The 27,947-nt window shown below is 42.5% G+C and overlaps 1 protein-coding gene across 2 annotated transcripts in view; it reads left to right on the top strand.

Annotated features, from left to right (window-relative positions):
• Positions 1-27,241, top strand: part of SERPINE2 (serpin family E member 2) — a 59,255-nt gene extending 32,014 nt beyond the window's left edge. For both annotated transcript variants that reach the window (XM_019753688.2, XM_019753689.2), the window contains exons 2-9: positions 1,808-2,088; positions 5,268-5,495; positions 10,430-10,627; positions 18,516-18,714; positions 20,546-20,646; positions 22,694-22,780; positions 25,596-25,679; positions 26,625-27,241. In XM_019753688.2, the coding sequence (XP_019609247.1) occupies positions 1,830-2,088; positions 5,268-5,495; positions 10,430-10,627; positions 18,516-18,714; positions 20,546-20,646; positions 22,694-22,780; positions 25,596-25,679; positions 26,625-26,662 (1,194 nt within the window). In that variant the 5' untranslated portion in view covers positions 1,808-1,829 and the 3' untranslated portion in view covers positions 26,663-27,241. The remainder of the gene's footprint in view (positions 1-1,807; positions 2,089-5,267; positions 5,496-10,429; positions 10,628-18,515; positions 18,715-20,545; positions 20,647-22,693; positions 22,781-25,595; positions 25,680-26,624) is intronic.
• Positions 27,242-27,947: the final 706 nt, after the last annotated feature.

Below are 27,947 nucleotides of genomic sequence, written 5' to 3'. Positions count from 1 at the left end.
ATTTACATGTTTTGAATTTAGACTGCATTTACACAATTATGTTATTAAGCTCTGGAGAAACTCCGAATGCTCTACATTTTAAAAAATGTGCTTGTTTCACAAAATTCAAGAAAATCGCAACATCACCTTGAGTGGTGGCCTTAGTGGTTCACCTTGTGGCCCTGACCTTTTGTTACCCCTCCGACCCCCCTATGAATTTCTCTCTCCTTGGAAAGTGGCGCTAACAAGTGAGGCTCGGGACTCAGCACAATCATTTTCCTAGTGACACTCCGTTAACACGAGTTTGATACAATGAAAAATAACCAAAATAGAAAGTATATAAGCCATCAGGTTTAATTCCCCATGTATTTATTGAACATCTGTGATGACCTGGAGGGGGAAGAAGGACACGTGTATAGAAAGGAAGGCAAGGAAACACCAGATGCCGGTTTTGCTGCCCCAGTGCCCTTGCTTTTCCCTGGACCACACAGACATTTCCCCCTCACTTCCGGTCACCTGTCTCCTAAGAGGCACCCTCTTTCCTGTTCTCTGCAGACACACCCAAGTTCCCACACGTAACACGTAATGCACGTAACGCGTAGTGCACGTAACGCGTAGTGCACGTGACAGGAAGGACAGCTTGGCTCCCGGAAAACTCGTGCTTAGCAGGAGCTCGGGTCTGCAAGGGAGGAACCCAAGTAGCGACGCTACAGATTCTGCTTTTGTTTTACCCGCTGCCACTTTTGGGGTCTTAGTGAATGAAAAAGTATTTGCGTTTCCATAAACACATGTAAATTTCCTACCTCTTATTTGTCACAGCCAAAGAGCTCGGTAAGTGGTAATCAAGGAAGAAAGTACATTTAAAAAAGAAATCTCTAATTGAGAATATCATAAACAATGCCATCCTCACAATTCATAAATGTACCAATTTTCTGCCCTATTACCGATGTCAGGCTGCCACTTCAATTTATTTCAATTAACAACTAATTAAAGTAATGTGTTCATGTTAAAAAATGATATGGTATATAGTTATAAGCATAGCAACCTGAGTGTTTGCTCCCTCAGAAGGAATCTAAGAGCCACAACAGGCTCTACAGGCCCTTCAGGAGCTGACCCCTCCTGCCTCTCCTCCTCCTCCAGGTCCTTTAATTCACGGCCACCCCGACCTCTAACACCTGTTTGTTCCCACCTCAGGGCCTCTGTCCTGCCCTTCCTCTACCTGGTACGCCCTTTCCCTGCTCGGTGCCCAGCTGGGTCTTTCCCATCTTCAGGTCTCAATCACGTGTGCCTTCCACAGAGGTGGCTTCCCTGACAACCTGGTCTGCTGTGGTCCCACCCCAGCCCTTCATTTGCCGACATCACTGTTTTATTGTCCTGGCTCTGATCCCTCCCTGAAGTCACTTCATTGATTCCTGGGTTATTTTCTGTCTCTCTTTAGAATGGAAACCCTAGGAGGGCAAGGGTCTTGTCCATCTTTTTATGGTTGTATGGCCAGCACTTACGTAGACAAGGGCCCGACACACGGTAGCATTCAGTAAACATTGGTTTAATTGAATGAATGGTGGCTATGAGAAACAAATAACAATTAGAATAGTGTGTAGAACTTAGTTGGGACCTACCAAGTGGAAGGCCCTATCCTCTCTCCTCCCCACCCCACTAACAACATACGGTCAAAACTGATATAATCTACACTGTCCTTTCTTACATATATTAAGAAGGTATTCAGTTATACTGAGTACAGTGAATCACATCCGATTGAGTTCAAAGTAGTCCCCCAAAAGTGTGTTCACGTCAGAAGAATTTGAATGTTCTTTCTTTAATTTTTCAGGTTAGCCTTGCCGGAAGGAACCATGAATTGGCATTTCCCCTTCTTCCTCGTGGCCACAGTGACTTTGCCCTCTGTGTGCTTGCAGTTCAATCCTCAGCCTCTGGAGGAACTAGGCTCTGACATAGGAATCCAAGTTTTCAATCAGATTGTCAAATCGCGGCCTCGTGACAACGTCGTCATTTCCCCCCATGGGATCGCATCTGTCCTGGGGATGCTGCAGCTGGGAGCCAGTGGCAGAACGAAGTTGCAGCTTGCCACAATGATGAAATATAATGTGAATGGTGCGTGCACTCAGCTCTGGCTGCAGGCCTGGCAGAGGTTCTACATCAGGAGGGTTCCTTGCTGGAGCTTTGCTTCCAGCCCTGAGAAGCAGGCAGATCAACCCGGAGGGGTTTCATTGGTGCCACCTGGGAGTCTCCTCTAAACAACAGATGTTGCAGTGCTGGGAGTTAGGAGAACTGGATTCTAGCCTCTGTTCTGTAGCTGTGGGGCTTTGGGTCAATCACTCAGTCTCTCAGTGCTCCAGTTTTCTCATCTCTGAGATGAGAACTTCCCATCTGTCCCTCCTCCATGGTGTACAGGGCTATAAATGCATTATGGCTGTGGGTGCATGTCATGCAGGGTGTCATCTGGGGTCTCTAGTTCCACTCCCCGCACAAGAATGCAGGACGTGGTGAGGCCAAAAAGGAACACCCACGGAGCCATAGATAGAGGAGTCATACCACTATAGTCTCGCTGGCGGCTGGGTTAGAGACACAAGAAGCAGGAGCCACACAATCAGCAACCTGCTGTCTGCTTCTCTGCCAACCAGCCAACCCCTTGTTAACTGCAGTCCGCACTTGCCAGCCCAGCCACCATCTTCTTGCTAGCCCCCATTTGCTGCTAGCGTAGACATGGCAGTTATGTTAGTGGCCAATGGCTCATTGGTTACAGCTGATGGCCAACTAGACACAGCTGATGGCCATCTAATCACAGTTGATGTCCATTTACTACCCGAGTGAGCACCTTCCACGTGAGGGCAAGAGCCTGGAAACTGCTCTCCTGGTTCTGTTCCCACAGTGCACTTTTAAAAATGTAAGCTGGAAAGGAGGATGGGAGGGCAGCAGAAGGGCGCCTTGTGCTGCTGGAACTGTTCTGTGTCTATTGGTGGACACATGATTCTCCGTGGGGGATAAGATTGTGTAGCGCTACACGCACACGTACACACACACGCACGCAATATGTCAACAGTCTGAATGAGCTCTGTGGACTGTACCAACAGCAATTTCCTGGTTGTGGTCCTGTTCTGTAGACATCCATGACGTCACCCTTGGGCGTAATGGGGGAGGGGAGGTACATGGGACACCCTATGTACTGTTTTGCAACTTCCTGTGAAGCTATGGTTATTTCAAAATTAAAAGCTACAAAATTATATATATATATATATATATATATATATATATATATATATATATATATATATATATATAGGCCCAATAGAAAAAGCTTAGTTATCTTGAAAGAAAACCTGAGTTTGATTACCTATTGAAATGTAACGTAGGAGCTTGTATACCCTAGCACTGTTATTTTGCTTTAGCTCGGTTGTTTCACCCAGAGTTACCTTCCACCTGCCTCTCCCACGCTGCAGGGACGAGGGAGTAGGGCTTGCTTCAGAGCCCTTCATGGCATTGTGACCCCGAGCCAGTCACTCGCCACATCTAGGTCTTAGTTAACTTTACTGGAAAATGAGGGGTTTTTCCTCCCCATGGTCTTTTACTTCTGCTAGCTATGACATCCTAGGAATCTTGACCGTATTGACGCCTTCAGCTGGGAGAGGAAGAGAGACACGGGGATGTGTGTGCTTTAGGCCTGTTGACTGGACTCAGTGTAGCCTCCACAGCTGCCAGCACCAAATGCCTAACCGCCCTGCTCTGATTACGTGGCACTCAGGTTTTGCATGAGTTTGCGGTTTGTTCACCTGTTAGAAGCATGGAAAGACCAAATACTTGGAACACACTGTTCTGCCCCTTGCTTGGAAATTCAGAAAGCTCTTGGTGATTTATAGCTTCATAGAGAACCACTGCTAGAATTTGTGGCCTCTCCTAGTGCCATCCAGGCCCTGTGGGCCGATACAATTCTGAAATAGCCACTGGATTTTGGTGGTTTTCTTTAATGCTGAGCCACATTCATTTTAAGCAGTATTTCCAAAGTTGTAATGCTTATTGGCCTGTTGGCCACTCCCCACCCCTTTCTTCCTCCCAAATCACTAACAGTTGTGCTGTAGATTTTGACTTCAGTTGGCAAGAGACACTCATCCAGGCAAGCCCGAGTGGTTGTTCAGGTTCAGCTTCTGGGAACTCACAATAGTGACTCTCTCGTTGAGGATGGAGGCAGGACAGTTTGTGGCAGAGGAGGAAAGATCTGCCCTGATCTCTTTCCAGCAGGAGACTGGGGCATGTGGAGGAGGCAGCGTGGCTGAAAGGGACCGGCTTGGGACTTGGCCTCTGAAGTTTGCTGCTCTCTTACTTATAAAATTGCCCTGCCCCCTCCTGCCAGGTCTGCCCCACAGAACACGTGAGGGGTACAGTTGAGAGGCCTACCAAAGGCCTACGGGGGACCTCTTTGTGGCAGGGGAGACTTTACCCTGCCCTTGTTTAAAGGGTCTGAAGAAGAGACACTCTTGGACTGACAAGTTGGCTCCTCAGAAGACCATCAAGGTCACTCTGCAGGATGTTTTAGGACAGTGTCATATTGAAAAGACGCCAAGCGAGTAAGAAGGATCTATAATACAAGCTCTCTATAGAAACCCATTTCATCCTTATAACTTATTTTCCTCTTTTCCATGCTCTAAAACTAAATGGAGCTTGTATGAATGGCCCGTGTAAAATAAAGCTTACCTTGCCATAAAATTAATCCCCTTACTTTTTGAGCTTGATGTCAAGTAAAAATCACGTTCTTGGATGGTGGCACATGGCAATTTTTTTTATAGTCTGTCGAATGCTTATTTTATTTTTTTTCCGAAGTAAAAAAAAAAAAAGGGGGATCACATTGTTTAAATCTTTGGCAGGAAAGGATTGTTAAGTGAGAAAGAGACTAGGTTGAGAAGATTCCTTTAATTTATCCCCCCATGGCTTCATAATTGAGGAGCTTGCCAATCTTTCCTGTTGAGCTTGTGCCGAGAAAGCCTTCCAGGAGAATGAGATCCACATGGGGAAGGTGTTAAAAATGCCGTGAATATACCTGATTTTTTGGTGGGGGCACCGCTGATTTTTAAGACCTATTAACAGTTGTACTTTATTTTATCCCTCCCCTCCTTTCTTAACACAGGGCTTCTTACTACTTACATTTATCTTGTTCATACTCATATTTATCTTGTTCATGCTGTTCTTATTTGCCATAACATAGAAGATAACTTTGGAACATAACTTTTCTAAAATCTGGTGGAAATGCCGCTGCATTTTCTCATTTGTCTCCCTTTTAGGACTTGGTAAAATTTTAAAGAAGATCAACAAGGCCATCATCTCCAAGAAGAATAAAGATATTGTGACAGTGGCTAATGCAATGTTTTTGAACAACAGCTCTAAAATTGAAGTGCCTTTTGTCGCGAGGAACAAAGATGTGTTTCAGTGCAAAGTCTGGAATCTGAACTTTGAGTACCCAGCCGCCGCCTGCGACGCCATCAATGCGTGGGTTAAAAACGAAACCAGGGGTGAGTGGTCACAGTTCCCTAGGCAATGTTTTCTGTGGTTTTACACTTTGTGAATGAAAGTGTGCGTTAGACTCTAAGATTCTAACTCGTGTGTGCAAGTCCAATGTCCCTTCTGTTGTGAATTGCCAGCACCCGACTGAGAGGTCTGTCTTTCCTTTCTTAGCAGGCCCCACAACTCAGTCTGCCTCCCTTCCGTTTTCATGCCACCACTCATTGTGTCCCTTGGGGATTTTTCTCCCTGTGTCATGGGCAGCAGAGCAGAGTACAGCCCCGCAGACCCTCTTCCTTCCTCACAGCTTCTCATTCCCAGAGTTCTGGTTCATAAGCCCGTGTCGGTTTTGCAAGTTTTATTGCTCATTTCTTCCTGCTTTTATATCTGCTGTCTTCTTTGCTTGAAATGTCATTCTCAGCCTTTAAGATTCAGGATCGATCTCTCTCTGTACCTTCCCTGCCTCACTTCTGTCATCTCAGGAAGTAGGTGCCGCCTCTCTGGTTATGATTGGCATGTGATTCTGCTGCTTCCGTGCCCCTCCGTTACAGCACCTTCCACTCTGCATAATGATTACTTGTTTACGTGCATCTCTTTTCCCCATTAAACTGAGGAGATGTCTAATGTTGGTGTTTTAAACCTGTTCATTTGTAACCTGGAAGTCCAGGTGAAAATATCCAGGAGGAGAGGTAGGTTCAGAACGACAGAGGAAAGTTGTCTAGAAATGTAGACTTTTCATAGAAGGGAGAGTTAAGACCACAAGAGTGGAAGCAAAAGAGATTCAATAGGAAGAAGAAACTCAAAGATAAAACTTGGGGAAACTGGTTTTGCAGGTCATGTTTCTCCAAACGCGGTGCCTGATGCACCTGCATGACAGTTACCTGGGGCATATGCTTAGGATGTAGGTGGCTGGACCTCAACCTACTGACTCAGAATCTCTGAGGGAGGGGCCTAACATTCTGCAGTAAAACAAGTTCTCTCCCAGTCTATGCCCACCAGTCATCACCAGACTTAACATACGTGAATGTGTGAGAACCATTTCAGAGACTAGTGAAGAGATGGACAAAGAATGCTCTGGAGCGGGGAGGAAAGCCAGGCTGGTTTTGGGAAATCCACGGCACCCCTTGATCCTGGATGGTGCAATCTGGGCTTCCTTCCTGAAACCATGAAGCCATCAGGAGATCAGCGAACATGAAGGGTTTAGTGGTTTTTTTAAGAGTGTCAGCCTAAGAACCGTGGTGGGAAGCTGACGACACTCAGACACTAGATGGCTGTTTGACTGGCATGTCACTGCGCCCTCCCAGCCACCTTCTGTACTAAGTAATGGTAACGTGAAGTCACATTAGAATACCACTTGGCAGTTGTCAAAGCATTTGAAGAAGGTGCATCGTCTCAATCAGTTGCTTCCTGCATCTCTGGGGAAGGGACAGCGATGAGACTCGAACAGTGGTTTTCAACCTCATAGACCCAACTCCCTCTTTTTAAACAGATATTTTTAATACTCTACTATCCTAAAATGAAATTTATAGCTTGTATAGCCTGCACACAACAGATAAAAAAAATGTTAAAAGTTAATATAATACCAGACAGTAATACAAGGAAAAAACAAAAGTAATTTATAAATGTAGTTTAGTAGGGAAGCCCATGGGTACAGCTACACCTTAATACATACCAAAGCAGACCAAGACAAGTCAAAAAACAAGCATAGTCTCCACTCGATTTGCATGGTTGTCACATTCCTGGCAAATTCAGTGTATATTAAAAGTACGCCCCCAAAAGAGACACATGTTTACATGAAAAAGAGTAAGATTCTGAGCTCAGATAATGGTAAGCAGATTCCTCACTGACATGACTATCCAGCGGGGCGTTTGGAAGTGATGCAGGGAGAAGGGAAGGGTCTTCATTCTGTGGGACTGTTTTGAATATTACAGGACATGTTGCCTCTCTGGCCACTGCCCATTCAACCAGAAATGTTCCCACAAATTTCCAAACTACCCCCTCAGGGTGACCTGCCCCACTGAGAAGTACTTGCCTACATGGCAGGTCTCAGAAGGACCCTGGAGGCTGAATAGTCCATGTGCGGACGATTGCTGAGTCCGTCCCTGTGTGGATGGCAGCTTCTGCCTTTGCAGACGGTGGAAGAATCAATACAGAGGCCCTTTTTGGTGTGCTAGGGGTGTGGTGATGGCCCCGGAGCTCCCTGCCCAGCTCTCTACAGCCTCACGCTCTCTGCTGTCACACACCCCACCCTGCTGTCTGGAATGCCTCCCTTCCCTTTTCCCCTTGTTAACATCCATTCATTTTCACACTATCATGTGAACAGCGTAATAGTTAAAAGCATGAGCTCCGGGTTTGAATCTCAGTTCTACCATTTACTAACTGTAACCTTAGGCGAGTTACTTAACCTCCCTGGCCCTCAGCATTCTCATCTGTAAAATGGAGGTGTAACAGTGAGACCTGCTGGAATAGTTATAACAACATTAAGGTGGTTATGCAGATAAAAATATCAGGTGGGAGCAAAAGTAATTGCGGTTTTTGCAATTTTTTAACCTTTTCAACCGCAATTACTTTTACACCAACCTAATAATACACGTAAAGTGCCTGGCACTTAGCAAAGGTTCCATTGTGAGCTATTTTTATAGCCATTAGCGGTTACCTCAAATAATATTTCCTCAAGGAACCCATCTGTCCCTGACCTCGCTGACCAATCAGATTTTCCTACTTGCCCTCACATCCGTGAGTACTGCCACCTCAAGGCAGTCATTACAACTACAGCTTTACACTTTTCCACGTCATTTATGTCAACCTCCACCTCTCAAATACGTAGCTCTTTGAGGGCAGAGTTCATTTGTTGTTGTTGTTGTTTTCTTATCTAAAAGAGTACCTGGCACCCGATAGGCACCTAAGGATGCACCGGTGGGTGGGTGAATATGAGTGTAGGGTGGAATCCTGGATAGAGGATGGATGCTCGTGTATGGCAGTTACTGTCGGCAGATCCCCCATGTGCCTCCTTGCCTCTAAACCATATATACATTTCTTACCTTCCTCTCTTTATCCTTTTCTTTTTATGTTTTCCTGCCCCCTTTTAATATCTGAGTCCTATCAGTGGCAATCAGAGGTTTTCTTTACCTCAGCAAACAGGGCTGAAGAGATTTCCTAAGATACTTAGTGAGCACTGACCGTATGCTGAACATAGAGCTAAGTGCGGTTTTAAAATGAAAGAACGACAGGGTCCTCCTTCTTGTGCACTTCGTGGTTCGGTTGGCGGAGAGCGACACATTAAACTCATCTCGAATAACACAGCGCTGTGTAATGGTGGTGCTGAGCAGTGTGCTTTATGGAAACTCCTGGGAGATCAGTAGGAGGGTCAGAAAAGTCTACAGGAAGAGGGGACCACTGAGCTATGTCTTAAGGGCAGGTGGGGTTGGACTGAGTCATGTGCCCAGCAAAGGCAACAAACATTCGCTGTCGGGGAACCAGCTAAGGAGCTTGCTGTCGCTGGAGCACGCAGTTCTAACGTCCTTCCCACAGGACGGTCTGTTCGCAGAGGCCGGCCTTGTATCGAATGATGGCTATGTATTTACAGCTTATGCATTTTCCTTCCCGATCCCGCGCTGAGGTGGCGTTGGTGCCCCCTTGTGGAAGTAACAGGCAGCCATGAAACTGTGTTACTGAGCGTGCTGTACGTCAAGGAAACCTCAGGTCGGCTTCTTCACCGTGGTTTATTTAAACGGATTTTCGTTGTACATCAGAATCTTCTTGAGCTTCATTTAAAAGGACTTAAAGTTCTCTCTGATGAATTAGACATTCTTGCGTTTGTTTTACTATCACCATTTGACATATAACTTGCATTTATATAATGTAGTCCTTTTTTTTTTTTTTTTGGTAATATTCTTAGGCTAAAGGCTACCTTAAACTAATTTTTAATAGCTTTGGGTATTAGTGATCCCTCTTACACACACACACACACACACACACACACACACACACACACAGCTGACTTCAAATATGGAGCAAAAGGAACCCAAATGAAAAACCAAAGCGCCAAGCACAGAGAGATAGCACTTTGAAGGGTCTTTGTACCTTCACCAGAGCATCCTAGAACAATTGTGGTTCCTTCCTCACTCCTGACACACTCCCGACATCTTGTGAAGAGTATGTTCCTTCATAATTAGGAGTTCCAGGACAGACTTCATTTCTTTTTATCTCTGTAATATTAGTGTCTAGCTTGACCCCAGACCCATAAATATAGACACCAATTTTAATTTCTTTTTTTTTTTTAATTAAATTTATTGGGGTGACAATTGTTAGTAAAATTACATAGATTTCAGGTGTACAATTCTGTATTACATCATCTATAAATCCCATTGTGTGTTCACTCTTCTTTAGTTCCAGGGCCTTGTGATAACCACAGATTACAAACTGATGCCCAACATTTCTAAAATCTTAAAAGAATTAAGCATTTACCTTTGATAACGTTGTACAGGCCGAAGTGTTCCTTTATTTTGACTGGAATTAGATCAACTCAGTGGTTAACACAGCACAGCGGCATATCTTGTGCTGACCAAACACCCTCGCTGGCAGTCATACATGTCTGCTATTAGCAAGAATAGGGAAATTAATTATTAAGTATAGCTTATTTACATGAATAAAATTTTCTAAAGCATGATGCTGATGGGGAATAGTTATAAAAGAATTTCTTGATGAAAAATTTGGTAATCCCTAAATAGAGGATCTCTAAAGTCTTTCCTGGTCTCTGATTTTTAACTTGTTTTCAGCTTTAAGTTTTAGTGAATAAAAAATTAGAAAAGGGTGTTGTAAAACATCTCTTATTAACATCTTGTACGGGTTCCTTTAATTTTTCATTCTACACCCAACAGCTGCCTTTTGCCCCAAAGGATTGCCAATCCTGAGTTTCCTCCTTGTTTGTTCTGTGACCTCACAGGTATGATCGACAGCCTGCTCTCCCCAGATCTTATCGACGGAATGCTCACCAGAATGGTCCTGGTCAATGCCCTGTACTTTAAGGGTTTGTGGAAATCACGGTTTCGACCTGAGAACACCAAGAAACGTGCATTTGTGGCAGCCGATGGAAAGTCCTATCAAGTGCCGATGCTAGCCCAGCTCTCCCTGTTCCAGAGCGGTAAGTTCACACCTGGCGAGGCTCCGTTCCAGAATATACCAGCCACAGAAAGGCCCTGAGTGCCTTAACTTAGCTCAAGAGCAAACCTGCCTTTTCATTTTTAAAAAAGGGCCGGGGAAGCGAGGGCATGATTCTTTAAAAGCTCATGGTAAACCTTTGTATTATTAACAAAGATTACATATGAATATATAACACATAGGTTTTTAGGTGGAAAATTTAAAGATGAAAGGGCAATTCACAAAATAAGTATAAATGGGCATTAAACATATTAAAAGTCTTCTCAATTCATCATTAATAGTCTTACATCACCAGATTAAAAATAAAACTAAAAATTAGATTTCTTTTCCACTTGTCAGATTAGCGAACATTGTAAAGATTGACAAAGCCCAGTCGTAGCTCTGGTGTGGGGGTAGGGGGCGCCCTTGAGCATTGTTGGTGATGAGTAGCCCTGTCTGGAGGACTTCCTAGCGCCCTTCCCACACCAAGGACTTGATACTCTGAAGCTAATCACACACTAGCAAATAAATAGAAGCCAGATACATACAGTGGAACACATCATGTGATAGTTAGATTTAGATTTACATAAGTAGAAAGATTATATATGGTTGATTTCAGAAAACATGTTATATAACAGTAGATGCTGGTTCATCTCATTTATGTAAAATACTTTCTGTATAGTCATACGTCTGTGGAGATATGTCTTGGAGGATGTTCGATAAAATGTTAACAGTGGTCGTATTTCAAATGATTATTTTCTTTTATTTGAATTTGAAATTTTTAAAAATACGAAGTCTGACAATTAAGTTTGTGAACTTGTTGCCAGGCCGTTGCTAACCATTTTTTGATATCAGAGGGATTATTCATTATGAATTTGTACCAACTGGACAAACAGTTAACCAAGTTTACTATTTGGAAGTGCTGGAAAGGCTGCAAAAAAGTTAGACAACCTGAACTTTTTGCCAACAATTCATGATTCTTGCATCACGACAATGCACCAGCTCACACAGCACTGCCTGTGAGGGAGTTTTTAGCCAGGAAACAAATAACTGTGTTGGAACACCCTCCCTACTCACCTTATCTGGCCCCCAATGACTTCTTTCTTTACCTGAAGATAAAGGAAATATGGAAAGGAAGACATTTTGATGGCATTTAGGACATCAAGGGTAATACGACGACAGCTCTGATAGCCATTCCAGAATGAGAGTTCCAGAATAGCTTTGAAGGGTGGACTAGGCGCTGGTGTCGGTGCATAGCTTCCCAAGGGGAGTACTTTGAAGGCGACCATAATTGATATTCAGCAATGAGGTATGTAGCACTTTTTTTAGGATGAGTTCTTGAACTTACTTGTCAGAACTCGTATGTATCAAGTTTACAATGAGGGAAAAAATTTAAAAAGACCAATCTCTGATGTCCTTACTACAGCATAGATAACTAAGTCTGGTGAATGCTTTTTAAACCTGGTTTCATGAAAGCACTTGTGGTCCAATTTAAGCTAATCTTCTTTTTCCTCTGTAAGTTAGCCTTGATATCTCCAATCTACACCTAGACATGTAGGTCCCGAGTTTTTCCTTTGCATATTCAGTATATATTAGCTTCCAGCACTGCTCAATATTTTGCCAGCTGCCCAATTGTTTACATTAAGGAACAACTCATGTGAGGGACACCATACACAGAGTCACTTTCCATTTGTCATTCATCAAGCTTCTTGGCAAAATTTTGTCATTCACTCAATAAATTAAAAAAAATAATAATATGTATATAAAAGTCCCGTAGAAAGGTATCTTGTGAAGCAACTGAGAATAATAAAAGGCTATTTGCGCAAAAGTCACTCTCAGGTTATGTTGCCCAGGAAGATTGGAATACCAACACGGCCACGAGCTCAGACCCAAAGTAATTTTATTTTAGGTCAGTCTTTGTACGCATTCAGCGTTCTAATAAAATAAAAAGTGAGGGGACTTCATTTATTGTATGTTTCTATTGCTGAAAAATAGCAAATAAGTCAGTAGTAGTCAAAGATTAAAATGCAAGGATTCTATAGACCTTTCCATGAAAGATTAAAATGTTTGTGTTTGCAAGAATGAATGTAACACACTTTTCTTGAATATATAGGATGTTCCCAAAGAGGGAGTGCTATCTCCCGGGTAGCTCTTCAATTAAGAACTGATTTGTTTAACAATATATGTGTGAATTTTACAAAAAGTAACATACGGATGCATTCCTATTGTCCAAGGTTCAAACTCTATATGCTGGATATCTTCCCTGATTTGGACCGTTTCTTCTCCACCGTGTTCTGAGTCCCCAGGAGGCTGCATCGGTGGGCTCTCTTGCGCTCTCGCTTCCTGTTGGGTTGGCTAGTGGGTGAACCAGCAGGTGATAAGGGTAAGGAAGGAGAGAGGGGTTGGGGCACTGACTCCCCAGCCCTCTCCCTGCAGTCACCAGGGAGACTGCGTCCCTCCACCAAGGTCTTAGCTCCTGCCATCAGGGGGTGTCCAAGAGCTCTTTCTCTCTGGGTCACCTCCCCTTCCTTCAGTCCTCCCAGCCTAGAGGCTGGTAATGGTGCCCAACTGTTTGTGGCCCAGGGTCCTATCCTTAATGATTTCTCTGTCCCCAGCCCATGCTTTGTAAGTAGTCCCTTCCTTAAACTCTGCTTAAGTAACCCAGGCTGATGTCCTGTCCGTGTCCTGTCGGACTCTGACTAATCTGTGCTGAATTCAGCACGGAACGCCATAGCCCCCTTCTCCACCATCCTCATCCCCTCACCAATGGAAACCACACAGTGTGGCGCGGTCCTTCTTGCCGTCCGTTCTATGCCTGCCATCAGGTTCTTACTGAGTCACCTGGAATTGGAACCCAGGTCCTTTCATGGGCCTTGCAGCAGTGTACAGGGGGTCATGTTCCCTGGTTTCTCACTTTGGCCAGCAAAGCAGCTTTTCACGTAAAGACAGGGCAGGTTCATCTTGTGGCTCTGAAGAAAGCACAGCTGGGTGTGGTGGCCACAAGCATTTGTTTTTATGACTATAGACCACTTAGCCGGTCACCCATTTTCTGCCTGTCTCAGCACAGACTGGCCAACGTGACCAGCCAGGGCTCAGAGATGGGCAGTCCCAGCTGAGGCAGGCCAGGCTGCCCTGCCAAACCCACTCACGTGGCCTCTGGTGCCACCTGTCCAAGGTTTCCTGGGCCTCACCAGGCCTCACTGGCCTTGGTCACTTTGCCGAAACATTGCCATCCCATTGATCAGTCTTCCTGACTTTCCCCCCAAACGTCACGAAGCTCTCTGAGAAGATTCACTTAGTACCCTTAAGGGAGAGGACAGACAATAGAAGAGCAGGAGAAAACCCTTCCGACTTATGTCCTATAAAGTATAAGCACTTTGAGGATAGAAAGTTTTCTATAAAAAAAAAAAAGCCTTGAAATCTTTTTTTAGTAGAAGAGTGTTTCATGCTCATTGCAAAATCCTCAAACACAACAGTATACAGGCAGAAAGCAAGTGTTCCCCAATAATCCCATTTCCCAGCTTTTCCCTATTAAGTGCTAGGATATCATTTTCTAGACCTTTTCTATGGATATATAAAATATGTCTATGAGACTTTTTTGCATACATAGGATTACACTGTAATTTCTATTATATAATGTGCTTTATTCATTAGATAGTATATTTTGGAATATGTTTTATGTCAATTAATGTGGATCTACTTGATCCTGTTACCAGTTGCATAATATTCCATGGTATAAATATATCATATCCTATGGATGGCCATTTACTTCTTTCCTATAACAAACAGCACTGCAGTGAGAATTCTTATACATAGGCACTTGTGTTGGATCTTCTAAAGGTAATTTTCTCGAGTAGAAATTGCTGAGTCAAAATGATTACAGATTTCCTTTTTATGATTATAAATTTAGACTTAGAGATTTTTTTGAAAAAGAGCACAAAGAATCCCAGGTATATATATATATACCTAAACATCCAATATATCAATATATTTCCAGATTCCACTCTCCTCTGAGCTTCCAATTGATACCTATCCATAACACTCCTCTATTTGGTTGTCTGTTAAGTTCTAGTCCCATAGATAAATACATTATTGCCCTCATCCATCTAGTTTTCCGCCCAGTGTTCCTTAGTTCAGCAAATGGCACCAGTACTCACCCAGTTGCTTAAACCACACCTCCTTCCCCATCAACTCTCCCCAAACTCCCTTTGTTCTTCAGCCTGAGTATCGACTATAGGCAGTGGATCTACCCACTGTGTGTTTGTGTGTGTGTTTCTATATATATAAAAACACACACACACAAACATATATATGTATACATGTATACATATATATAAACACACACGTGTATATATATATATATATATATATATATGTGTGTATATCTATACATGTATATGTGTGTGTGTGTGTGTGTGTGTGTGTGTGTGTATACTGAAATATAGCCTGAACGGTTCCTTAAGAACTCAGGAAATCATAAAGTTACTTGTAGTAAAAAGTCATTAGACTTTCATCTATCAGGCTTTCCTGATATTAAATATGTAAAATATTCTCTCTGATTTTATAGGCGGAGAGGAGTTCTGAACATTTCAGGGAGCCTAGTTACTACTTCCTTTCTTATAGAACTTAAAATAGGAATCAGAGTATTTTAGGGAGCTTTCCAGATCATCTATCCGCCATTTGCAGAAAGTTCTAAATCATCTCTCTATTTGTAATACTTGATTCTCTGCCTATTGTTTCCTCATTAGTTTTGTTGATGACTATTCATCTAAGGTAAAAGACTGTTTTTTCCCTTTTCAACTCTTCTCTTCTTTGTAAAATGAAGGAGCCTGCTTCATTCACATTGCTATATACTCCAAAAGTTATCCTCATTAAAGAACATTCATTCTACTTCCCAGAAGATAAAGAATGGAGGGCTCAGGACAGGACATTTTAAAGGGAAGAGATCTAGGACAATGACAGGCTCCCTGCTGTGACTCCAGGTTCCCAAACAACCTTTCCTTGCATGACTCATTCTGCCTGGGGAGCTGTGCTCCTCTGTAGTCTGTGTGGTGGTTTCTGTTGATGGACCAGTCTATGTTTCAACTATTTGAGCATTGACCCAACACTCAGGACGTGAAGTGTTTCACAAAGCTGCTGACATCTGTAGATGCAAGTTTTGCTATGTGTGTATGTGTGGCCAGTGTTCTGAGCACTGTGCATATATTTTCTCATTTAATTTCTATCTCTGTATGGTAGGTACTGTTATCCCACTGCACAGATAAATAAAGTGAGACTGGAGTTAAGGAATTTGCCCAAGTCCAGAGCTAGTGTGTCAGAGGCAGGATTTGAATCGAGGTCCTGTGACTCCAGATTTCATGTCTTTCACCTCTACATTTGTCCTCTATGAAATGATGCTATGAAAGCAGTACTTTAGTGACTGGGTGTAAGGAGAGGAAAGGTGTTATTTTGTTTCCTGGTTTCTCACGCTACCAAAGTAAAGATGAGCCTGGAAAGGGTGTTTCCTGATGCATCCGAGCTGACATGTGTCATCAGCTCTTGTGGTCAGAAGCACAAGTGGGGACCAGGGAGAAAGGAACCATGAGACAGATGTGAGTGACTGGATGTCAAATGGTTAGCAGTTAGTTGTTCATGTTATTACTGATTAGTTAATGATGTATCCAGTGGAGGCTGGGTTAACTGGTGGAAGTAGAGGCTCTCTCTCCTCCAGGAACACACCCCGGCTCCTGTTTTTATTATTCATGACCCTTAAATATCTCTGGAAATGGTTAGCAAATGCCTCCAGGTTCTTATTCCATGCCCCCGAGTAATCGTTTATTAACTACTTCCCAAATTTCACAGTTTCTGAAAATTAACTCTGACAGAGTAGGGACCTAATGTTTTCTTTGAGGATTAAAGGGCTTAGTAGGAAGTGATTTTTTTTCTCACTTTCCCTCTGACTTTTCAGTTTCTGCTGAGACCATTTTATTATGTAAGGTAAAAGTAAACATGAAAGAAGCCCCAAGACAGAACCCAGGCTCGAGTGAGAGTTCACGCGCATCTCTGAACAGCCCAGCCGGCATAGCAGATGGGAACAGAGTATACTGAACACTCCAGGAATTGCCACCGATTTCTTCCTTAAGGAAAATCTGCAGTGTCAGTCTATAGTGTCATACATTCTAATTTCCTCACTGTTTTTATCACTGTTTTATAGCTAAAAGTGTTTATGATGTGACAAAGTTGGCTGTCTCTGTTCTTCAGTCCTTCCCTCCCAACATCTGTGGGGACCTGGCTTATTGACGTTCCTTGTCTCAGGTGCAGTGATTGGCAAATGTCATCCCCAAAGAAAACCCAAGTGGAAATCATGAGAAAAACTCGATTCCGCTTTTCTCTCTTCCTTAAATATGGTGTCCTTCTACGTTATTTAGAGGAGGAGGAGGAGGAAGAAGACGGGGGCCAGTGTTCAGTGGGCACCCACCACGGGCCAGGCCCCGCTACATACCTTATGTATGTTTTTCTCATTTAATCATTTCAACAACCCTGTGAGGTACACACTTTTAATATCCCTGATCCCTCCATCTTCCATACTCAGAGACACACAGAGATTAAGTAACCTCACCAAGGTCACCAAGTTCTTCTTAAAAAGTTTGAAGTGTTTAATAAAATATTTCAGAAATCCACCATCAATCGAGAAATGCTGGTTTTTCCATTTACCTGGTTAATTTTTATACTCTCCCATTACATGCCTAAAGCAAAGCTTTCATGGGATCCTAAGGCATGCTCTATGGAAGATTCTTTCCCCAGGAGTTTAATGGCCTCTCTGGGCCCTGTACCCACGAGCTGGACTTCTCACCAGCACCCATGATGACAACACTTTCATCTACTCTAATTGGCGAGGCTCAGGTGTGCTGCTCAGTTGCTGAGTGTTTTGAATATTTTACATGGGATGAAAGGGTTCTAAGATCAAATTAGTTTGGGAAACCTGGGGATAACTAGAGTTAAACAGTTGTCTTCAGAATACCTCAGAGCCTTTACAATATTGAGTATATTGTAAATCTGCAAGAAGACTCAAGGGTTCAGTTTGTCCTAAACTTACTGGTATATGGAATGCGTTTTGTCTCCCGAGCATCTTACAGGTTGTGTGTTGTCTAGACGACGTTTTGACAAATGCTGGTTTAAATCCTTCTTGGGTTTCTATTAGTAAGCACAAGTACCCAAAAGTATCTAAAAGCCCTATTGATAGTTATTAGAATGGATGACAAGAAAGTAGGGAGTCAGGGTAGCGAAGTGGGAAGATCGACTTTGGCATTCGACGTATACTGAGCCTGAATCCTGGTGCTCCACTTCTTAGCTGTGTGTCCCTTGGTAAGTTACTTAATTTCTCTAGTTGTAGCCTCCCTGATAGTAAAATAGACTGCTTATACCTACGTTGTGGGGGCACTATAGATTCTAAATGTGTTGAATGGTTTTTGGTATGGGCCTGGCACAGTGTGCCCTGGACAGTGGAAGCTGTTTGTCCCCTCCCTCCTGTCTCTTCAGCAGACACACAGGCTCAGCCAAAAGAATCATTCTAAGGCAGCTCAGATTCATTCTTTGATTCATGTGGTGAGGGTCAACATCTTGCAAAGCACCGTGTTCTACGTGCCTTATGATCTAGTTAAATTCTACTCAACAGAATTAATGTAATGGTAGTGCCACCCAGAGGCATTCTGTGAAGAAAGGGAAGTCTTTCCTGGGGAAGGACGAAATCATTGTCCTTATCTCTGTCCTTCTAAGGAAGCTATTTTTGGAAAACGGAAGTTCTCACCCTGAATTGCTGTCTTCCCTCTGAAGCTACCCTGGTGATCAGCAACCACTCGTGCCGTGTCGGGAAGTCATGGAGGATACACTGACCCTGCCTCTGATTTCTCTAGGGTCGACCAGCACCCCCGGCGGCTTATGGTACAATTTCATTGAACTCCCCTACCACGGAGACAGCATCAGCATGCTGATTGCACTGCCAAGCGAGAGCTCCACCCCACTCTCCGCCATCATCCCTCACATCAGCACCAAGACCATCGACAGCTGGAAGAGCATGATGGTGCCCAAAAGGGTGCAGGTCATCCTACCCAAGTAAGGAGCTCCTTTTTCTAAAAGAGAAAACAACGGAAGTGCTCAATCCTTGATAGTGATTGTGTCAGATACCAGACAGTACGAGGCTCAACTATGGCACGCCATGAAGCCCCTTTTATTTTGCAGAAATTGCCTGTTAGGAATACAAAGCTCTCCTGTAAAAGTTTTGTTTTCATCCCTGTGCCTCTTCTATGGCAGGATGGCAACGGGAAGGACAGAAGGCAGCGTGGCCTCTGAGCCGCCACAAAAACAAGCTCCTGTGCCGCTGCAAAGCTTTTAGCATATCTCCTTCTGTTCCAAAGAGCGAAAAACACGTACCTATCATTATATTATAATGAAAGTACAGTAAAGTTTAGTAGTGCTCCATGTGTTTTTGATAAGGAGTTTTATTTTCGTTATTTAAGTTTTAGCTGCAAGTTGCTGAAGACCAAGGTCCAAACTCTATGTGGTAAAGAAATATTTTGAAACCACCAATGCAGAATTCTCACAGTATCTAGGGAAGTTTTTCTATACCCAGAAAATATACTAGAAATGGAATTTGAGCCATTGTAACTTGACTCCAGGGGAAAGGTAATCCCGAATTCTGTCTGAATCCTAAATTTCAAACAGGTCAGAGAATGCTTTACCTGGTTCTGTGAAGAAGGCAATGAATGTCCCCTTTTTATGAACTTTTTAACGTTAGTGTTCCACAAGGGCTTTTAAACCATCCAGGCCTCAGTGGTGGGGGCAATACCTTCCAGTTCTAATAGCTTTTAATTTCCAGTCACTGAGTTAAGAAATCAGAGAAGTACATTGATAATAAGTATTAGTAATCCTCCCAAGATTATTTTTTATTATAAAATAAGCCTTCACATAGGCAATACTTGTTATAAATGAATAAGATGGTACATTGTAGGTAAAGTACCATTATACTGGTAAATTACCACTATAGCCCATCTGTGATGAGAATCTGTTCACCTACCCTTGTTATTCTCCCACAGGGTGTGATAATATCTGGTAAAACATCCTCTGCTGATAGGTTTAATAGCTGACATACATATGGCTGTAAGACCAGATAGCCCACAAATATTCAAGACACCCATGTTCCACCCGAATATAATACCATGACACCTATTCCTAATGCTTGCTCTCGTTTTAACAGTAAAATGCTTTCAGAATCCCAACATAAACAAGTAGGAAAGCATCTCCTCTCTTTTTAACATCCCCAGTCCCAGGAAAGATGATGGTTCTTTGGTTGGATATAGGGAAGAACTGTAGATATTACAGAGTGTCAGACACTTGTCAACACCCTGCATCTCCCTGTCAGCATAAGAGAAGCAGCTTCTGTGTATCTTCCTGAGTACTGGAACAGGGAGCCTGTAACCCATAAGGATGGGGACACTTCTTCTTGCTGTCATCGTGTTTCACTGAAAATAAGACGTAGCCTGACAATCAGCTCTAATGTATCTTTTGGAGCAAAAATTAATATAAGACCCAGTATTATATTATATTATATGATGATTATTATATTATCTTGTAGTAAAAGAAGACCAGGTCTTATATTAATTTTTGCTCCAAAAGACACATTAGAGCTGATTGTCCGACTAGGTCTTATTTTCAGGAAAACATGGTACTATGTGTGCCACTTATTTTGACAGCTAAGTGTTTGAGAGATGAGTTGTTTTCTACTTACCTGGTACTTAAATCTTGAGATGAAAATTTACAATACAATTTAGATTGGTGTTCAGAGTGTGCTTAAGAAAAGAACCTGTTCATAAACATTTTTCCACTGGCACTGATTATATCATTTAAAGGCTAATGATTTCCCCCCTATTTTCTGCTTTCATGCCAGGTTCACAGCTGTAACACAAACAGATCTGAAGGAGCCGCTGAAAGCCCTTGGCGTTACCGATATGTTTGACCCATCAAAGGCAAATTTTGCAAAAATCACAAGTATGTCCAGTTTAAAACTTGTTCTTAAACTTGAAGACTGTGTTACAAACTGAGTTTCTGATTTGTTCAGAAAGAAAAGGTCAAAATTAGGAATGCATTGCCCTAAACCTCTCCAAGGTTTAATTTGATATATCAGCCGATCCTTAATCATTGAAATCAGCATGAGTCAGTCATCCTTGCATTTCACATGTACATCTCATCTGAAGCCCAAGTGACTCCACAGTTAAAGAAGTATTTTGTGTATTGTCTTTATTATTAAGAGCCTAAAAATTTGGCTCTTAATTAGATACTAGTTTTGTTTTCAAATGCAAACTTTTTCTCTGTGTTTGAAAAATCAAGATTTTGGGGACTCTCAAATATTACACTTGCTAATTTCCACTAAACAAAAGCAGACATGCTCTATATCCAGGTATGTATTTTGGCATTTCATGACCATTAACCTGAAATAATATAAATTCAAAGGAGTTTGATTAGCATTTTTCTTTGCTAAAACATCTAGGACACAGCTGCTATGATATCCCTTAATTTGCTAATGTAGGGATCTGTTCCTGGAGTTAAGTTTGAATGGTTGGTCCTTTGTCTTTTTAATTTGGAGCATAGCAACCTCCTGCCAAAGAAAAATCATGGCTTAAACATTATTTATACTCCATTTTGTATTTTTCCCCATGAGTGAGAAGGCATTTTTCCCTTACCAGCCTCAGTTTCCTGCTAATGAATACCTGAGTACCTGTCCTGGGAGAAACTTGACTTTCCTGGTAAAATTGTAGCTCACGGGTATTCTGATATTCTCACATCCCCATCCAGTGGCATTCTCATCACTTGGGAACTTATTTAAAATGCACAATCTTGGGTCTGACCCAGACCTCCTCAATCAGAATCTTCACATTGCCGAATTCCTCAGCCCAATCACATTTGAGAAGCACTGTTTTAACCTGCACTTTTCCCTCCAAGAAAACTACAGAATGTCCCCAGGAAGTTCACAGGTGTTCAGAGGGAAGGGTAGATACCTAAAATTCTCCTGAGAGATTCTCTTTAACCCTGCAGGTGACTTGGGCCCGCAGACGTGCCTCTCATTCACCATCGGTCATGGTAGAGCCGAGCATTGATACAGACAATTTAAAACTAAATGACGCAAAAAGCACTTTTACCCTTTGCATCCAGACCTATGTCTAATCGAGGCTAATATTAAGTTTCGTTTGCATTGTCTCTGAAAGCTGCATCCAGTGGGTATTACTGGAATGGTAAAGATGTGCTGGAATGGTAAAGTGAATTCACTAGAAGGTCCCAGCAGCACAACAGCATTTCTGCGTCTGGCCCTCCACAGCAGTCTACGCTCTTCTCATATTCGACGCTCTTCTCTCACTAATATGCCCATGAGAGGAGTGGCTTTTGTTGTTTAACACTCTGGGCCTCAGTTTTCACATCTCTAAATGCCATCTGAAATCCTTCTTGGATCTGACAATCTGTTAAGTGAAAAATAACATTGGCTTGCTGCTTCTAGAAAAATGGGCTTCCTTTTTAAAGCTCTACTCTTTATTTCTTATCTATTTATTAAAATTTTTTTATTAATGGGCTTTTAAAAAAAAACTTTTATTTATTTTAAGTGTGTTTTTTCAGGACCCTCAGCTCCAAGTCAAGTAGTTGTTTCAGTCTAGTTGTGGAGGGCGCAGCTCCCAGTGGCCCATGTGGGGATCGAACCGGCAACCTTGTTGTTAAGAGCACCGCGCTCTAACCAACTGAGCTAACTGGCCACCCCATTTATTTCTTTATAAAATGTTTAGTGATCAGAGTTGAATTGCATTTGGGCACTAACACTTTGGGGGTTTTGGACTTCCTCCTCTCAAGCGTTGTCACAGTTCATTCACTTAGCCGAGACAGTCACCCTATAGCCTTCAGTCACCTTCAGTCACTGGGATTGTAAGAGGTCACTTCTTTTCTGACACCTTTTAAGAATTGGAATTTGCCATGGCTGAGGTTACTTCTCCAACTAAACAGATGGCCAGCATACCAAACAAACGCTGTTTTTTGTCTTATTTTCTGGAAACAGGGTCAGAAAACCTTCATATTTCTCACATCTTGCAAAAAGCAAAAATTGAAGTCAGCGAAGATGGAACCAAAGCTTCAGCAGTAACAGGTAAGTCGGGATCGTGTGGCAGGGCTGGTTCTGGTGTGAGGGAGCGTGCGTGCTCCAGTTCACTCATCAGCTTCCGGCCAGGCACTGTAGGCTGACTATCGGTAGACACTGGTGAAAGTAGACAGATTGCAGACCTGTGCGCAAGAAGCTGCGTCTGTTTCATTAGGAAAAGTACTTCAGTGAGAGAAATTCTTCTAGGACAAGAGTTGACAATTTTTTTTCTGTAAAGAGCTAAACAGTATGGATTTTCTGCTTTGTGGGCCGTACAGCTCCAAAGCGACTTCTCAACTCTGCCGTTGTAGTGAGAAAGCAGTACAGATGATACAAGGAAGTGGGCGTGGTTGTGTTCCTATCAAACTTTTTATAAACAGGATCTGACCCCTAAACCTGGCCTGAACACAGTAGATTGCTGAATCCTGCTCTCAGAAGGATAAAGCATATTCTGGCTGCTTATTGGCAGAAAAGACCAATCTTTGGATTAAAATATAAAATAGGGCCGGCCCGGTGGCTCATGGTTGGAGCATGGTTGGAGCGCCATGCTCCTAACGTGGAGGTCGCTGGTTCGATTCCCACATGGGCCAGTGAGCTGCACCCTCTACAGCTAAGATTGTGAACAACGGCTCTCCCTGGAGCTGGGCTGCGGTGAGTGGCCGGAGGTTGGCGTAAGCTGCCATGAGTGGCCGTGGGTGAGTGGCCGGCAGGCAACGTGGACTGCGCTGAGCTGCTGTGAGTGACCGACTGAGGACTGGCGACCGACTGTCTCAGCTGGGGGTGGGAGGGGGGTGAGCACAAGGCTCATAACACCAGCATGGGCCAGGGAGCTGTGTCCTACACAACTAGACTGAGAACAACAGCTTGAACTGGAGTGGGGGGGGGAGGCGAAAAAAGGTGGGGGGAGAGTGGAATTTGAAGTAAATGAAAAAAAAACACCATAAAATAATAGCAACTACTAATAGGAAAATAGTCACTCAGGCTTATCTAGGACAACGTGAAGAATTAGCTACTCAACTATTGAATTACAGCAGGATTTCTATGCAGCGTTTCTTGATAGTTAGAACATCTACATATGCTTTCTCCTGGATGGCTTATATAATGAAGGAGAAAATAGAACAATCTTAGGTTGGTTGTTTTTAGCCGCTAATTATCCATATGAGATGGGCTGAATAGATATGACCAAGCTCTGTGAGCTCATAAAGTAAGTATCTTAGCTACACTGTAACTGGGTCGAATATTTCTGGTCATTAAAAGGTACCATTTTTACCCACAAGAGAAACTTCATTGCTTTTTTAAAGTAAACATTTAATTTTTATTTCTTTAAAATAGTATTTAAAACAAAAACCCTAGAATAAGAGTGCTTGGAATTTTTAAGATGCGTTTTGTCTTTTCTAGGTGATTATAAGTGACATCTAAATTTTGCTCAAGTTATTGGCCAATTTGGCCAACTAGTATAACTATCAGGACTGTCGACATAATTTGCAGGGCTCTATGCAAAATGAAAGTATGGAGCCCCTTGTTTAAAACTTGTTAAGAATTTTGAGACAGCAGGAGAGCACTGAACCAAGTACAAGGTCCCTGTGAGTGTGGGGTCCTGTGTAACTGCCCAGGTCACATCCCCATGAAGCCAGCCCTGCTGTATTAGTCTGCTAGGGCTGCCATGACAAGTACCACAGACTGGATACAGAAATTTAATAAGCAACAGAAATTTATTTCTCACAGTTCTGGAGGTTAGAAGTCCAAGATCAAGGTATTGGTGGGGTTGGTTTCGCCTGAGGCCTCTCTCCTTGGCTTGTAGACGGCCACCTTCTCACAGTGTCCTCACACGGCCTTTTCTCTGTGTGCACTCATCCCTGGTGTCTTGCTCTCTTCTTATCACCAGTCCTATTGGATTAGCGCCCCACCTTCATGAGCTCATTTAAATAAATGTCTCCTTTAAGGCCCTATTCTCCAAATACACTCACATTGGAGATTAGAGCTTCAACATACAATTTAGTCTGTAACACCTGCTAACGAGTTATTTTTAATAACCCTGGGTTGAGTGCTTTACCCCAGCATAGCTGCAGATGTTTCCTTCGTATCATCAAGCACATGGCATCAATGCCTTCTGGGGTTTGAACGAGAGGGCTGGGCCTTTGCACAAGCATGGGCCACTTGTGCCTGACCATGCCCTCCTGCAAGACCTTGTCAGAGGCGTATTAAATTGAAGCTGCTGTTGGTAAGCATGACAGAGTAAGCATGTCTAAGACCATGAACCTAAAGAAGTTTGCTTTCTAAGTCCAGGGTATGCACCAGATAAGCTGGACAGTAGCATGGTAGGTCCCGGATGAGTGGTCTGTTTTCCAGTACAAAGGAAGAGGCAAGACAAAATGGTTGAGAATGCAGCTGGGCCTTGATAATACAGAAGGGATTTTAAGAGGCTAAAAGAGCGAGGGGGCTTCATCAGGAAGGCAGACAGTATGAGTAAAACACAGCTAAACTAACAGTGAGTGTGCGTTGGGGGTTTATTAAGTGGCAAACACCATTCTAAAAGCTATAATATGTTTTGTCATTTAATCCTTATAAAAATCCTATGAGGAGTAAGGACTTTTATGAAAGAAGGCAGTGCTTGCGTAGAATAAATGAGACGGTAGATATAAAGGGCATGAAACACAGTAAGCGTCCAATAAATGGTGACCATTGGGCCTGTTGTGACATGGCCAGCCTATGGAGCAGGAGTGAAGTGTGTCCTCAGACACCAGCATCGAGGACCCAGTGGGCCAGCGGCTGCCTGGCCGGCCTCAGGCTGGGTGAACAGCGTGTTTCCCTTTTCTTTCCATAGCTGCTATTCTCATAGCAAGGTCGTCGCCTCCCTGGTTTATAGTGGACAGACCGTTTCTGTTTTTCATCCGACATAATCCTACAGGTAGGTGATTCTCCTCTTCCACTGTTCACGAGTTGTTAGAATTCAGAAAGGTAGATGGCCAGTTAAATCCAACAGGGCTGCTTTTAGTCTGTTTCTATGTGGCAACGATCACAAACATTTCCGACAATATCACCAAACATCCGCCTTGAAAATCAGGCTGTGTTTACAAAGTGATGGAATCTTTTAAACAAGGACAAGATTTTAGGTTTGTGTTGTTTTCTTTTGTTTTTAACATATAGAGAGCTCTGCAACTCTTTGGGGGCATTTTTGACATCTATTGATTTTATGTTTATACATATAAAACAGTTAAATTTTGCAAGCAGCTAGATGTTTTCAAGCTTTATAAGCCCACTCTATGGTTATGATCTGAGAGTTCCGTCTGTGGGTCATGGGTTCAAACTTGGCTGTGTCCTTCAGCTTCATTTTTGAGGACGACAGTAGTTCCTACCCCTTAGTAAAGTTTTGAAAAATAAATAAGATTGTCTTTGTGGGGAGGCTGGCATCATGTTGGTACAGAACAGAAATTCATACGTTTCATCTTTTACTCTTTTTTAATCAATAATATAAGCTAGTTCCCTATCCTCTGTCTCATTTCATCTTTAATGACATTACTGAACAGAACGGTCCACTACGGGGGCCTCTAGCCACACATGTGGTTATTTCACTTTAACTTCTAATTAATTTAAATGAAATACAATTAAAAATTCCATTTCTTAGTCACACTAGCCATATTTCAAGGGCTCAACACCCACATGTGACTCGTGGCTACCATATTGGACCATGAAGGTATAAACCATTTCCATCAATGCAGCAAGTTCTATTGCACAGCTCTGCATGAGAGCAGTAGGTTAAACTTGGTCCAGGGACCCGCCCTTAAATGTGCCTTCCATCTCATTTTAAAGACTGTTTTTAATAGTTATGCATTGTTGTCTTTTAATTCTGTAGGTGCCTTCTTATTCATGGGGCAGATAAACAAACCCTGAAGAGTGTAGAGAAGAAGCCATGCAAAGCCAAGCTACCTTGGCTCTGAAGGGAAGACTCCTTGCCTACATCTTTCATAGTTCTGTTAAATATTTTTGCACATTACTTTCTTTTTCAATATTAGTTCTTAGGAACAGAGACTCAATGATACAAGCATTTCTATTCTGATATGTGTTAAAGGGGAAAAAAGAGAGGGCAGGATGTCTGGAATATTGTACTGAGTAATGAGCAGAAAGGCTTCCAAATGTCTAAAAGATTCTTTAAACTACTGAGTATTTACTGTCCAGTTCAGGATTTTTGTTTTGTATTGTTTATTTGTGTGGCTTTTCAGAAGAAATTTAAGCAGTGTGACGGGGAGAAAAAGACATTTTATTGTAGCTTTTACTTTTTATGAAAAAAAATTATTGGCCTTTTTAAATCTTTTTTTTTTTTTTTTTTTTGGTTCCATCCAAAGTCTTGATAGTAAGCATTATTTTGGGGGTACAAATAGCGAAATCTCTAGCCTTTTTGTGTGTTTCTGTCGTCGTTGTTGTTGCTTTATATAATGCATGTATTCACTAAAATAAAGTTTAAAAAACTAATGTCTTGCTAGACAAGGTTTGCTGTTGTGCAGTGTGCCTGTCACTACTGGTCTGTACTCTTTGGAATTGCATTTTTGTATTTTGTATAAAGTAAAAATAAAGTGTTCTGAGTAGTAAGAAAAAAAGAAAAACTGCTATTTCTTTGCTATTTGAAAATACAACAAAAGCAACGGAGCCTTTTAAAAAGATATTTTGGCCTCTTCTAATAAAACTTTGCATTCCGGCAAGCAGCAGGAAACCCAAAACCCCTGGCTTTTCTTACCCTTTTTGTCTAATCCTGGCACTCAGATCCTGTTCCGTGCTTCAACATTTCTCAGTTCATAGATCGCTTCAGAGGAAGTACTGTCTCCATAAACCCACCTCTAATTGATGCTACGGTTCACTCAAGTGAGGGGCGGGTATTCTCATCAAAAGTGGGGATTGTGTAGCCAGTGCAGAAAGAAGTTGCTGGGGACTAATATACTTTGGCAATCTGAGTGAATGGTGGATGTGTCATTTATGGTAATAGGCTGGAGCTTTTATTTTTTGAAATGACAAGATTTTTTTTTTTTTTGTCTTTTGTTTTTTGGGAACTCATCACAGTTCTAATCCTACCATTTTTTTATTTGCCTGTTTTGTTTTTTTCCTTCCCACTAATTTCTTAAAGATTTGGGTAGTCTTATCTAAATCAGAATGCTTTAAAATATTTCTTAGCAAAACTTAAAAA

Source organism: Rhinolophus sinicus, linkage group LG01, assembly GCF_036562045.2.
Source record: "Rhinolophus sinicus isolate RSC01 linkage group LG01, ASM3656204v1, whole genome shotgun sequence".
Lineage (NCBI taxonomy): Eukaryota > Metazoa > Chordata > Mammalia > Chiroptera > Rhinolophidae > Rhinolophus > Rhinolophus sinicus.
This window is presented reverse-complemented; position numbering and strand designations above follow the sequence as displayed.